Source organism: Oscarella lobularis, chromosome 1 (assembly GCF_947507565.1).
Source record: "Oscarella lobularis chromosome 1, ooOscLobu1.1, whole genome shotgun sequence".
Taxonomy (NCBI): domain Eukaryota; kingdom Metazoa; phylum Porifera; class Homoscleromorpha; order Homosclerophorida; family Oscarellidae; genus Oscarella; species Oscarella lobularis.
Window position 1 is genome coordinate 7,124,076 of NC_089175.1, and position 10,726 is coordinate 7,134,801.

The 10,726-nt window shown below is 43.1% G+C and overlaps 1 protein-coding gene and 2 long non-coding RNA genes across 4 annotated transcripts; all 3 read right to left on the reverse strand.

Moving 5' to 3' along the window:
- Positions 1-2,302: 2,302 nt before the first annotated feature.
- LOC136196366 (uncharacterized) lies at positions 2,303-3,516 on the reverse strand. Its single transcript, XR_010672147.1, has 7 exons — positions 3,143-3,516; positions 2,998-3,072; positions 2,891-2,943; positions 2,743-2,838; positions 2,571-2,687; positions 2,415-2,516; positions 2,303-2,359 (listed from the first exon to the last, which is right to left on the reverse strand). It is a non-coding gene; the product is annotated as an uncharacterized lncRNA (long non-coding RNA).
- A 1,839-nt stretch (positions 3,517-5,355) lies between these two features.
- Positions 5,356-6,361, reverse strand: LOC136196372 (uncharacterized). The gene is made up of 4 exons (XR_010672149.1): positions 6,094-6,361; positions 5,951-6,025; positions 5,824-5,895; positions 5,356-5,758 (listed from the first exon to the last, which is right to left on the reverse strand). It is a non-coding gene; the product is annotated as an uncharacterized lncRNA (long non-coding RNA).
- Positions 6,362-7,374: 1,013 nt separating this feature from the next.
- LOC136196352 (uncharacterized) lies at positions 7,375-10,686 on the reverse strand. 2 transcript variants are annotated; one of them, XM_065985896.1, is made up of 9 exons: positions 10,173-10,686; positions 9,870-10,112; positions 9,378-9,804; positions 8,709-9,328; positions 8,503-8,657; positions 8,275-8,454; positions 8,074-8,224; positions 7,911-8,023; positions 7,375-7,860 (listed from the first exon to the last, which is right to left on the reverse strand). In XM_065985896.1, exons 3-9 carry the CDS (start codon positions 9,746-9,748, stop codon positions 7,534-7,536), a joined length of 1,917 nt encoding a protein of 638 aa, XP_065841968.1. In that variant the 5' UTR covers positions 9,749-9,804; positions 9,870-10,112; positions 10,173-10,686; the 3' UTR covers positions 7,375-7,533. The 2 variants fall into 2 exon arrangements, with proteins under 2 accessions (XP_065841968.1, XP_065841962.1); XM_065985890.1 differs by having other exon boundaries at positions 9,870-10,686.
- Positions 10,687-10,726: the final 40 nt, after the last annotated feature.

Consider the following 10,726-nt stretch of genomic DNA (forward strand, 5'->3'; position numbering starts at 1 on the left):
ACTCTACTTTCTATGCGCAAGTGGCGTTCCATGCGCCTGGACTGCAAAGCGCCGCTCGCGCGCAACGAGTTAGAGACACTTGCACCCCATAAATGGGCGTTCCCGTCAACTCTACTTTTATGCACGAGTGGCGTTCCATGCGCCTGAACCGCAAGCGCCGCTCGCGCGCAACGAGTTGCAGGCACCTGTAGGTCAAAAATTTGAATGAATACGAAACCACGCGCCGAGATTGGCGAAACAACCATGTTCGTACCGAGCGGTAATTTTAATACTTTAGTTAACAGGCACTACTGTTCCTAACTGTTACCTATCTCAGGGCCTTTTGCTTGAATATTGCAATACTAATTTTAAAGGGAAAGGCCGACTAATATGCCATAAATTTTGCAATCACAATTGCAAAAAGAAAGGCCGAAAAATCTGCAATAATTTTTGCAATAATATTTTCCAAGGGTAGGGCCAAAAATCTGTCATAACTATTGCAATAATCAGTTAAAGCAATAGTAATGTCAAAGGGGAAGGCCCAACTCATCTACCGCAAATATTGCACTAATAATTGCAAAGGGAAATGCTATTCATCTTCAACGATTTTAATTATTGCAAAGGGAGGAACCGACTCATCTGCAACAAAGGGAGGAACCGACTTATCTGCAATAATTTAAAAAAAAACAATAGCAAAGGAAAGGCCAAAAAGATCTGCAATAATTATTGCAATAATTATTGCAAAGAGAAAGGCCGAAAAATCTGCAATAACCATTGTAATATTTACTATAGCAAGAAACTCGTCTGCTCATCTGCAATAATCATTGCAATAATTATTGCAAGGAACGGGCCGACTCATATATTTTACTAGAAGATCACAGGCACATCTGTGGAAATAGAAATTACTCGTGCACCTGTGCCCTAAGAATCAGTGTGGACCCTTTCTACATTTTCTAGCTATGGGCAATCAAAGCTAAGCCTTACCTATGCTCTTGTCTGAATGTCAACTGTCTTGATGTCAGTTGTGGCGAGATTGATGCCAAAGCCTTCAGAAAAAAATTAGTCTACGCGAATTCGATAAATAGTTTGTTCTGATGCACCTTCTTGTTCATTCAGTTAGAGGAGAGACTATTCATGCACTCTCTCCCTCCCTCTCTCTCTCTCTCTCTCTAGCTCTCTAGTTCGTCCTTTGGAGGCCATGTTTTTCCTTTCCCGACGCCGTAGGATCTTCGTCGTTTTCCGCTTTCTTCTCTTTGTCGCTTGGCGCGCCCGTTTGGCGTCGATCCTAGCTCCCTCGTCCAAAGACGATTCCGGGTCTGCGGTTTTTGCTCAACGGCGATGCTTTAATTCGTCCGTTGCTTCTGCTTGGGTTCTAAACGCGTAAAGGCGTTCCATTGCTTTTTTCACGCGACCGCGTACGATAGTGCGCGCTAGGCGCATGAAGGACACGCGCCAAATTTAAGCTTGTACGTATTGCTCGTACTATTTTAAGTCCGAGCAATACGTACAGTGTAGGAAAAAGAAAAAAAAGAAAACATACGATCATTTGAAAGGCAGAAAAATTTTCAAGGTAATAAAAATAAAAAATTCATATTAAATATTTCCATAAATACAAATTATATTCCTCCCTTGCTCTGATGATTCGTCGCGTTCGTTCTAAAAGAAAAGAATATTAATTAGCAACATCCCCGCAATGCTATTCATAACTTCCTTACCTATATAATTTTCCTTCGAGCTGACGTCATTGCCAAGTCACCACCCCTGTTTGCAGTTGCAGTTGCCGTTGCCTTGGTCATCGTCGCCGCTGCTATTCTCATTCAAATTTCCAGCTCACCATTTTTGATTATCGAAACCGAAAAATAACACAAAAAATTGCTTAGACAGTGCAACATAGAGCAAATTTATAATAAAGTTTATAGTAACTATGGGCCAATTTTTAAAATATGATTTTAATATATTATTTTATTTAACCCCGTGGACTCTAGCTTTTCTATACTCTGCCTAACTGCTTTTCTACCTATCTATCCTATCCTAGATGTTTCCTAGCATCCTATCAACCTAGCTTCATCTCCCTTTATCTTGCTTTAATTAAATTATTATTATTAAGTATTTGGCCCTCACTATAAAGTTAAAATGAATTTAAACATATTTCACCTGAAATTTTGATGAAGTACTTCAACTTTTCTTTCTTCATCAACTTTCTAAAGGAATAAAGCAAATATATTTCAATGTGTATATGCCAATTCATAAGCAATAATTCAATAAAAAATCTACTTACAAGTGAAGACGGCGTTGAGTTATGTCCTTCGTTCATCTTCTTGATCCATCCTCTTGAAATTCAATGATCGTCGGAGAGGGATGAAAGGGGGGCATTTGGTAACTGCAAAATATATATCTATTTTTAGCAAGTGTTAAAAAGTGAGGTATTTTATTACCTGGCAAATGACGGCTTCTGTCCAGATAGATTGACGGGAGATAAAAAGGAAGGCTTCCAACAATCGCAGACTAGCCATAACTCCCTCTGGGGAGTTACGATACTACAGGCAATAAAGGTATACACGTACCTCGTCTGTAAAAGATAACATACTTACTTCATCCTTTGGCTAGTTGGCAAAAAAAACAACGGCCCAGTGACGTAGATTAGCCGTTGTTCTTGGGATGAAATAGGCGTCTTTTAGGCCACACTTCGGCCTTGAACTCCATTTATCCTGCACGCAAACGAGTTATTTAGTACTGATAAATAGTAAAACATTGTAAGCATACCCATTAGGCCTGGCTTGCCCTCAAACAAACAAAAGCTTTAGAGAGAAAGTGCGCGCTTCTCGCCAGGCCGGGCTTTTTCACACGCAAACACATTATCTAGGAAAGAAAAGCCTGAAAGAGTTCCAGAACTATTTACTAAAACACTCACCGGGATTTGCTGTGTGAAATCGGTTCAAGCCACTTGTGGGCTCAAGAACCACACTACAAAAAGAAATTATTAAATAAATAATTATAAACATTCTTTAATTAACTTACCAGATGGACCCGTTTGCACAGAATTTCTTCGTCTTCGTCTTGCTGTAGTCGCCCACTTCATACTTCTCCTCACATCTAAATCAGTTAAATTATTAAAAATTTTTAATTTAAGTAATTCTGCCACGAGTTTGTGATTCTTTATTACGTGATGATGACCGTTGCACGTGATTCGTCGTTCTTCGTCCCTCTAGACGTCTTCTTAGCCCCGTACCCAGGCCCTTGTCTTTGTTCCGTATAGGAGACAGACCCTGGACACGGGGCTAAGACCCTCTGAGGTCATCGCCTCTCGCCCTCTACAAATACAATTATTTGTATTGATAGTTTAATTACAGCTACAATCAATTAGTAATTTGAAACCTGTAGACGAATCTTCATCAGCAGCAACTAGAAATATTTAGACGGTAAAAGGAATTAGGGCTGCTTACCGAGCCAGTTCCCACCGGGGAAAGCAAAAAACCTTGCCTTAGCCGTATCACACCGTGACATTTTACCGGGAAAACCGTAAACTAGACCGTGCAGTGCTGAAGAACTGACAGGGGATACAGAAAATGAACCCACCACATCGCGGCGCGACGTTCCAACAGGGAAGGGAAAGGGTGAACGATTAAAATCAGACGGGGAAAGGGTGTCGGTGCACCAACACCGTAACAAGTAAATAAGAGTATAGTATAGCTAGCTACGACACTGTACCGCAGTGCCAAAAAGAAAGGAAGTTGAAAGTGGGCCCCTTTATATAAAGCATTTGTATCCCAATAATTATTGCATTTTTATTAGTTAATTAATAACCCTGGTGAATACTTAAACTAAACCCCGTATCTTTACCCCGTTTTTCCCTCCCCTCCTTCCCCTCCTTCCCACCACAAAAAAACCTCCCGCCCTTCCCTCTCCCCATTTCCACCCCAACCTGTTTTCCTATCCCCCCCCCCCCCCCCCCCCCCCCCCACACACACACACACACATTGAAAAACGACAATACGGAACCCAACACTTAGCTGGCATATTTAACAGAATCTACACCCATAGTATCTGATATCTCACAATCCATTGGACCCAAATGAAAATCTACTATGATACAGAGAGACCTAGTACATTACTTTTTTCAAAGGCAAGTCAGTTGAATGATTTCATTAAAGAAATTAAAACCTAGAATACCTAGAAGTGGACATATTGCATGACGTTCCTAAACTAAACTAAAACCTAGTAATGGGCTAAAAAATTAAAGCCTAGTGTAAATCGTAAATATTGGAATTGGAAATCTAGTACATTACGTTCCTACTCTAAACATCTAGTACATTACTTTCCTAAAAGTCGGATTGGTCTAAACTATTAAAACCTAGAGTACCTAAATAAAATATGAAATGGAGACCTAGTATATTACGTTCCCATTCTAAACACCTAGTACATTAATTTCCTAAAAGTCAGATTAGTCACGTGGTTTAAACGATTAAAACCTAGAGTACCTCATTAATTAAAAGTGAAAATGGAGACCTAGTATATTACGTCCCTATTCTAAAAACCTAGTACATTACTTTCCTAAAAGTCGGGTTAGTCACGTGGTTTAAATTATTAAAACATAAAGTTCCTTATTAAAATTGGAAATGGAGACCTAGTATATTACATTCCTACTCTAAAAACCTAGTACATTACTTTCCTAAAAGTCGGATTAGTCACGTGGTTTAAACTATTAAACCTAGAGTACCTTGTTAAAATTGGAAATGGAAACCTAGTATACTACGTTCCTAGTCTAAAAACCTAGTATATTACTTTTCTAAAAAACAGATTAGTCACGTGGTTTAATTAAATACCTAAAAGACGGATTAGATACAATTTTACCCTAAAATGCAAATTAGGTACGTAATTAAAACCTAAAGGACGGATTAGCTACGTGGTTTAAAAATTTAAAACCTAGAGTACCTCAATACTCCATTGATCTAAAATACGAATTTAGCACGTGGTTTAAACAATTAAAACCTAGAGTACCTCATTAATCCATTGACCTAGATAATTATCCTACAATCTATAATCAACCTAGATTACCTCAGAAATCCACTGAAAAATGGTCTAATGTGGGTGGCGGCTGCCAGCTACAGCTTAGGGGTCAGGCCTAACTAAACTGCAACCTATCTCCTGCTCTCTCACCTTAGAGCCAATTGGGAAACGCCCTACCTACTGACAGCCGCCCTAAACCTTAATGCAAGGGATGCGTGGACCCGTGCATGACTATCGTAGTGATGCATACGCCAAGGGTAGCTGCGCGCCGGCGCAGATTAATGATGCAGTCCCCACTACGTTCTCTGCCACGCACATAATTGTAAATATTTATATTCAGATCTTTAATTTGATTAGTGATGTTAATATTAATTTTCTATTTTTCACGGAAGCGTACATGTGCGCTGGGACAAATATTTCCTCTAAGGCGTACATGTGGTAAGAGTGTGAAGGATTAAGCGTCATGCTGTTAACCGCCGCTGTCAGGCACATGAGTGCCCTCCCGTCCCCTGATGCGCTACGACTCGGGCCCTCGAACGGCGGCAACGTGCAGTTTGCTTACATGTGACGTCACAGAGAACCCCGCCCTTACGTGTGCGCCTACACCACAGGGGACCCGTATATTACGCACAAAACCTCAGAGGCGTGTCTTCCCTTGTCACATCTTCGTCTACGTCACGACTTCGTCTACGTCACGACTTCGTCTACGTCAGATCTTCGTCACGTCACATCGCATCCGGTTTCCTTGGCATGTGCGGCAGGCGTTTGACAGCTGCAAAGGAAACGGGATATTCAATTACGCACGTCCAAATGACAATTCCGAGTCGTTTTACTTACGAGCGACGAGCGACGATGTAGCCGAGTCCAAATATGTCCGACGCGCGTTGATCGTTCGCACAGCACAACGATCTACGAAAAAAAGGAGCGATTAGTCGATTGTGACGCGACACGCGACGCGATTTACCGTCGCGCGGCCACGCGGCGTCCTTCTTCTTTCGTCCGGGGCGCAGTCCTTCGCAAATGACTGCACGGGGACTCGCTGCAACGAGAGAAAGGCGCGCAATTAGCTCGATTCGTTACGAAACCGCGTCATTTAGCGTCACTTACCGGCCGACTCCGCTATCCCCTCCGCTCTTTGATTGGCTTTGGAGGCTCGCCTCGCGGCGAGAAGCCTCTTCTCGGCGTGCCCCGGCGATTGAAGTAACGTTGGCGTGGCGTGGCGCCTGTTTTGCGAGAGAGCGGACCAGACTGCGTCCGCTCTGTTGATCGCTTTAGCCGAGAATGACGCTGCGATCACGCGCAAATAGCGAATAAGAGAGGGTGCGAACTCGCGTGAATCGTGGGAACAGGTGACCTTTTATGGAGTTGTGAAGCTCACGTGATGGCGCTCCTGGTCTAAATCCGAGGCGCGTGCGAGAGCGCCGCGAACGCGCGTGCAAGAACGCCGCGCGCGCGAAGCGTCCGCTCTCGTCGATTCTCAAGCGGAGACAAGTGAGTGGTCGCACAAGCAGACCAAGGGAGTGCCTCCTGTTGTCAGAGAAAGTGTGAAAACTCATAGATAAAGAACGCGTGAATTCTGCTGCACCGTAGTCGCGTGACCTCACGTGAAAGCTGCGTGGATGGACGGGACATCTTTTCGTCATTATTCTCCATGGTTACGTTTCATCTCGGCAAACAGAAATTGATAGCACATACAAATAAAATATCAAATGCAGCCAATATAAAAAAATGAAAGTAGAATACGTGCAGATGTCTTTGTCCAATTTTCCGTTTTAAATACCAAATGTAATGATTGTACAAAAAATCAAGAGTGCACTGTCAGAGTCTGACTGAGGCACATGGCCTTTCCTCATCCAAAATCAGCTACAACAAGAGACTCATCCCCCTAAAAGAACGACCCTCCTGTGGCTTTCTAATCAAACTTTTAGATTTCTTACGTGTACATTTTTTCTGATGTCTGCTACGCGATGTTTTCTATTGGATTGATACGGCCGTTTGGCCGCTCTGGGGCTTCGTGATAGGTCTCGAACAGGTCTGGAAAAATCGCCACTTCGCTTCGCGTTTCGCGTACAGTTTCTCGTCGATATGTAGCGGAACTGACCTTCCTCGAGCCTCTTGCAAACGCTCGACGCAACTTTCGTTGCTCTCTCATTCGATGCAACTCGTTTACGATCGCTTCGGCGCGTTGGAGTGGCGTTCGAGAGGGTGGCCCGGTGGTGAGGCCTCTTTCGGGAATTCTACGCTTTCTCGTTCGCATCGGCTTTTCCTTCGGCGGCCAGCATCGTCGATTGACGGATTCGCGAGATTCGCAAAGATTCAAAGGCAAATTACGCTCTGTCGCGACGGTGACTAACGCACGGTAAAAGCTCTAAAAACTCGGCCAAAACGTCCTTAGCGCCATAAATGCAAGACTGAAGAGTTCAAACGGAAGCCTAATTCAGTTTGAAAGGCAAAAAGCGTGTCGATACAGGTACGATGTGCACGGGGGCCCCCTTTGTCCACATCGAGACAACGGCGAAAAGTTCTTCGTGCGATGACTCCAATAGGTTATCTTGGCTTGAAAGAAATTATTAGTAGCCTGTTACGAACTCCGTGAGATTGTTTAGCGTTGAACGTAAAAACGGTGAGGCTCATCAACGTCGTCGGAGTCGTCGAAATTGCCGCACCGCTGTCGCGGGGTTGAATTCGAAGTGTCAATCCCGTATTGGGAATGGTGATCTCTGCTCCTTTGTCTAACGAGACGGGAGTGAAAAATTTCTTCCATTGAGTGAAAATGAGAACGCCTCGAGTCGTTCCAATGACAATCACATCTTCCTCTCGTTCGGGAGTCGGATGCAGCAATTCGCGTTCTTTCGGAGACAGTTCTTCGCAATTCTACACAAATAAAAATATTTATACTGTTTAACGTGTAAATAGCTTTATACCATCGACGGAGAGTTTGAACGAAGCGACGCATTCTTATCAAAGTCGGAAGTTTCTTGTTCTATCGATTCGTCCAAATCGTGACGAAGAAGTTTTTCACAAACAATCTTTAAATCTTTGCAACCAATAAAATTATTTAAAACAGCAATATTGAAAATAATTTACCGTATTTCAAAATATCTAATAGCGCCTCTGGTGTGATCTCAGTCGATTTATAGGGCGATCCTCCATATCGCAAAATAAACAGCAGATCTCTTTTAACAATAGAGCAGACTGAGTGTTCCCCTGTTGGAATGGGTTCATCAGATATTGACACCTGTCAAATGAACATCATATCGGAATGTTATATAAAAATATTTTAATTACCATTTTGCACTTTTGAAAGTCGATTAGAATCATTTGGGCCAGAGACAGAGGAAAGTCGTCTTCCCCGTATCCCCATATGACAAAAGCAACTGGCCCCCCCAATGTGGGAATATTAACAACAACCGTCGAATGGGAGAATCGAGGAACGAGATGATGATCCAATTTCATTTCAATCCACTCCTACGAGAATAAATAGCATTAATTAACAAAAACAAACCTATTTGTTACCAGTGAACTGAATACAAACAGAAAGGCATCATTCAGCACCCCCTTAAAATTACTTCCCCCAATAAGAATTGCTCGATCAATATCAATCGTAGTGAAGGAATGTGCGGATCGAGGATGTGGTTTTTTTCCTGTGCATTGAGCTGGAATCCAATTCCCTTCAAACAAATGCCTACATCGAATTCAAAACAATTGATGACGTGACTCACTCTTTTGGATGGAAAACAACCAAACTTCATTGCTCAACCCCACATCAGGATTATCTGGATGAGGAATGATTTGAGATCCGTCCGGTATTGGGGAAACAATCTTTGTTCCTAATCCTCCCATGATGACGAGATGTTCGTCTCCCTTCTTCCCTAACACGCACAATCCATGTTGCGATCTCCCACTGGGAGTGGATTGATCATTGAGATGAATTCGCTGCCATTCGAGCGTTAACCCATCCAATTCGTGAATATCGCTCGAAAAGAGATCACGGCCATTAAACAATTTGTAGACACCACCAAATTGATAAATGTCCTGATTTTGGACGATGCCGATTCGTGCGTTGGCACACGGATGAGGAAGGTCGGATGGGCTGTTCGATGCTGCTCGTCGTTGATTCCATCGACTTGTCAACAGATTGAAGCATTCAATCAGATCGTGAGAGCACATGTAGATGTCTCCCGTCGATTCTCTAACCGCCATTCCTCCCCAGAGAAGCATTTCCTCGTTGACGACGGCGGCGACATGTCCATTTCGAGATGACGGGCACGCGGATGACATTTTTTGAAGAGGAGAAACGGCTCGAGAGAAAGGAATCGATGCCTCCTTCATGAATAATTCTCTATGAAAGAGACAAATAATGCATAGAAAACTCGGTATCAACTCAATACTTATCTGATTTTCTACGTATATTGCAAAAAACTTTGACGGCGACGCTCTTCTCTTCTCCGTCTTTTTTCAGCGTCGCTTGGTATACATCGCTGAAGGCACCTTCCCCAACGAAATCGTAGTCCTCATCATAGACGAGATCCTCTCGGTCGATTTGAAGAGACGGATGAGGCATGTCGGATGGGCTGTTTGCTGTTGCTTGCCATTGATTCCATTGTCTTGTCAACAAATCGAAGCACTCGATCACATCAGGAGAGCAAAAGTACTCCGCCCCCGTCGATTCCTCCACCGATACTCCTCCCCACAGAAGCATCTCATCATTGACTACTGCGGCACCGTGTCCCATTCGAGATGACGGACACGGAGAAGACATTGTCGAGAAGGAAAATCGGTTCAAGCGCGTCAAGGACGAAATATCACAACGCGAGTCTATATTAGGAGAACAATGATTATTGATCTAAACCGAAATCGTTCTTTGTTTTCAAGGTAGCAACCTTGGCAGAACGACACAATTACGCCGGCGACGGCTCAAACGGCTCAAACGGGAATGCGATGACGTTACGTATCGCACGGCTCCGAGACAAAGGTCAAATATCACGTGACAGGAATTATGCAAATACTTTCTTGATAAACTTTGAGCCACAGCCTTTGAGAAGTAGAGAATTATTTCATTTTCAAAATTCATTTTGAGCAATCGTCGGCAGTCTCAACATCTCTATTCCGTTTTTCTATAAGAACTGAAATGCACATATTCTCAAATAGGAAACATTTTTTCTACAAGTACTATTTGAGGCTACTTCTTGCACTTTCCCGCAACGGTTCTCGCGCTTCGTTTAGCCTGATCGTCACCGTGTCTCCGCCCATTAATCCCTTCTCCATCGTTTACAGTGCCATACGTAGCTCATTGATTCTATGCATCATTTTATCTGAGAATCCATTTTCATAATAGCATTTCACAAAAGACAAAATCAATTTTCCGTAGACAAACGTTGATTCAAAACAGTCCCAAATTGGAATTCAATCACAGCCTGGACGGAATTGCATATAATTTTAAAAAGGTAATTTTCTCCTTCACACAGAGACTCCCTTTAGCTCCGGCATGTCGGAGCTCCCAAAGAGTGCGCTCGAAGAACCCAAAAGTTGTTCTCCCAGTATCTAGGGATCGAAGGCGGAACTGATTCGTTCTCGTTTAGGTCTTGTATCTCTGTTTCTTTGCTTGTACTTGTTTGCAGTCGAAAAAACAATGAATTGGCATTGCGAATACATCGATCTATCCGCGGAGCATGAGTAGGGCGCGATTCCGCAGCGTCGAAAGCGACCGATGAATAATTCACTAGCGTGCGCTACATCA

Excerpts from the sequence above, each read along its gene's own strand:
- LOC136196352 (XM_065985896.1), bottom strand. The coding sequence starts at position 9,748 with ATGTCTTCTCCGTGTCCGTCATCTCGAATGGGACACGGTGCCGCAGTA. Across the intron at positions 9,329-9,377 it reads ATACGTAGAAAATCAGATAA|AGAATTATTCATGAAGGAGG; the intron begins GTATTGAGTTGA and ends TCTCTTTCATAG. Across the intron at positions 7,861-7,910 it reads GTTCAAACTCTCCGTCGATG|AATTGCGAAGAACTGTCTCC; the intron begins GTATAAAGCTAT and ends TTATTTGTGTAG.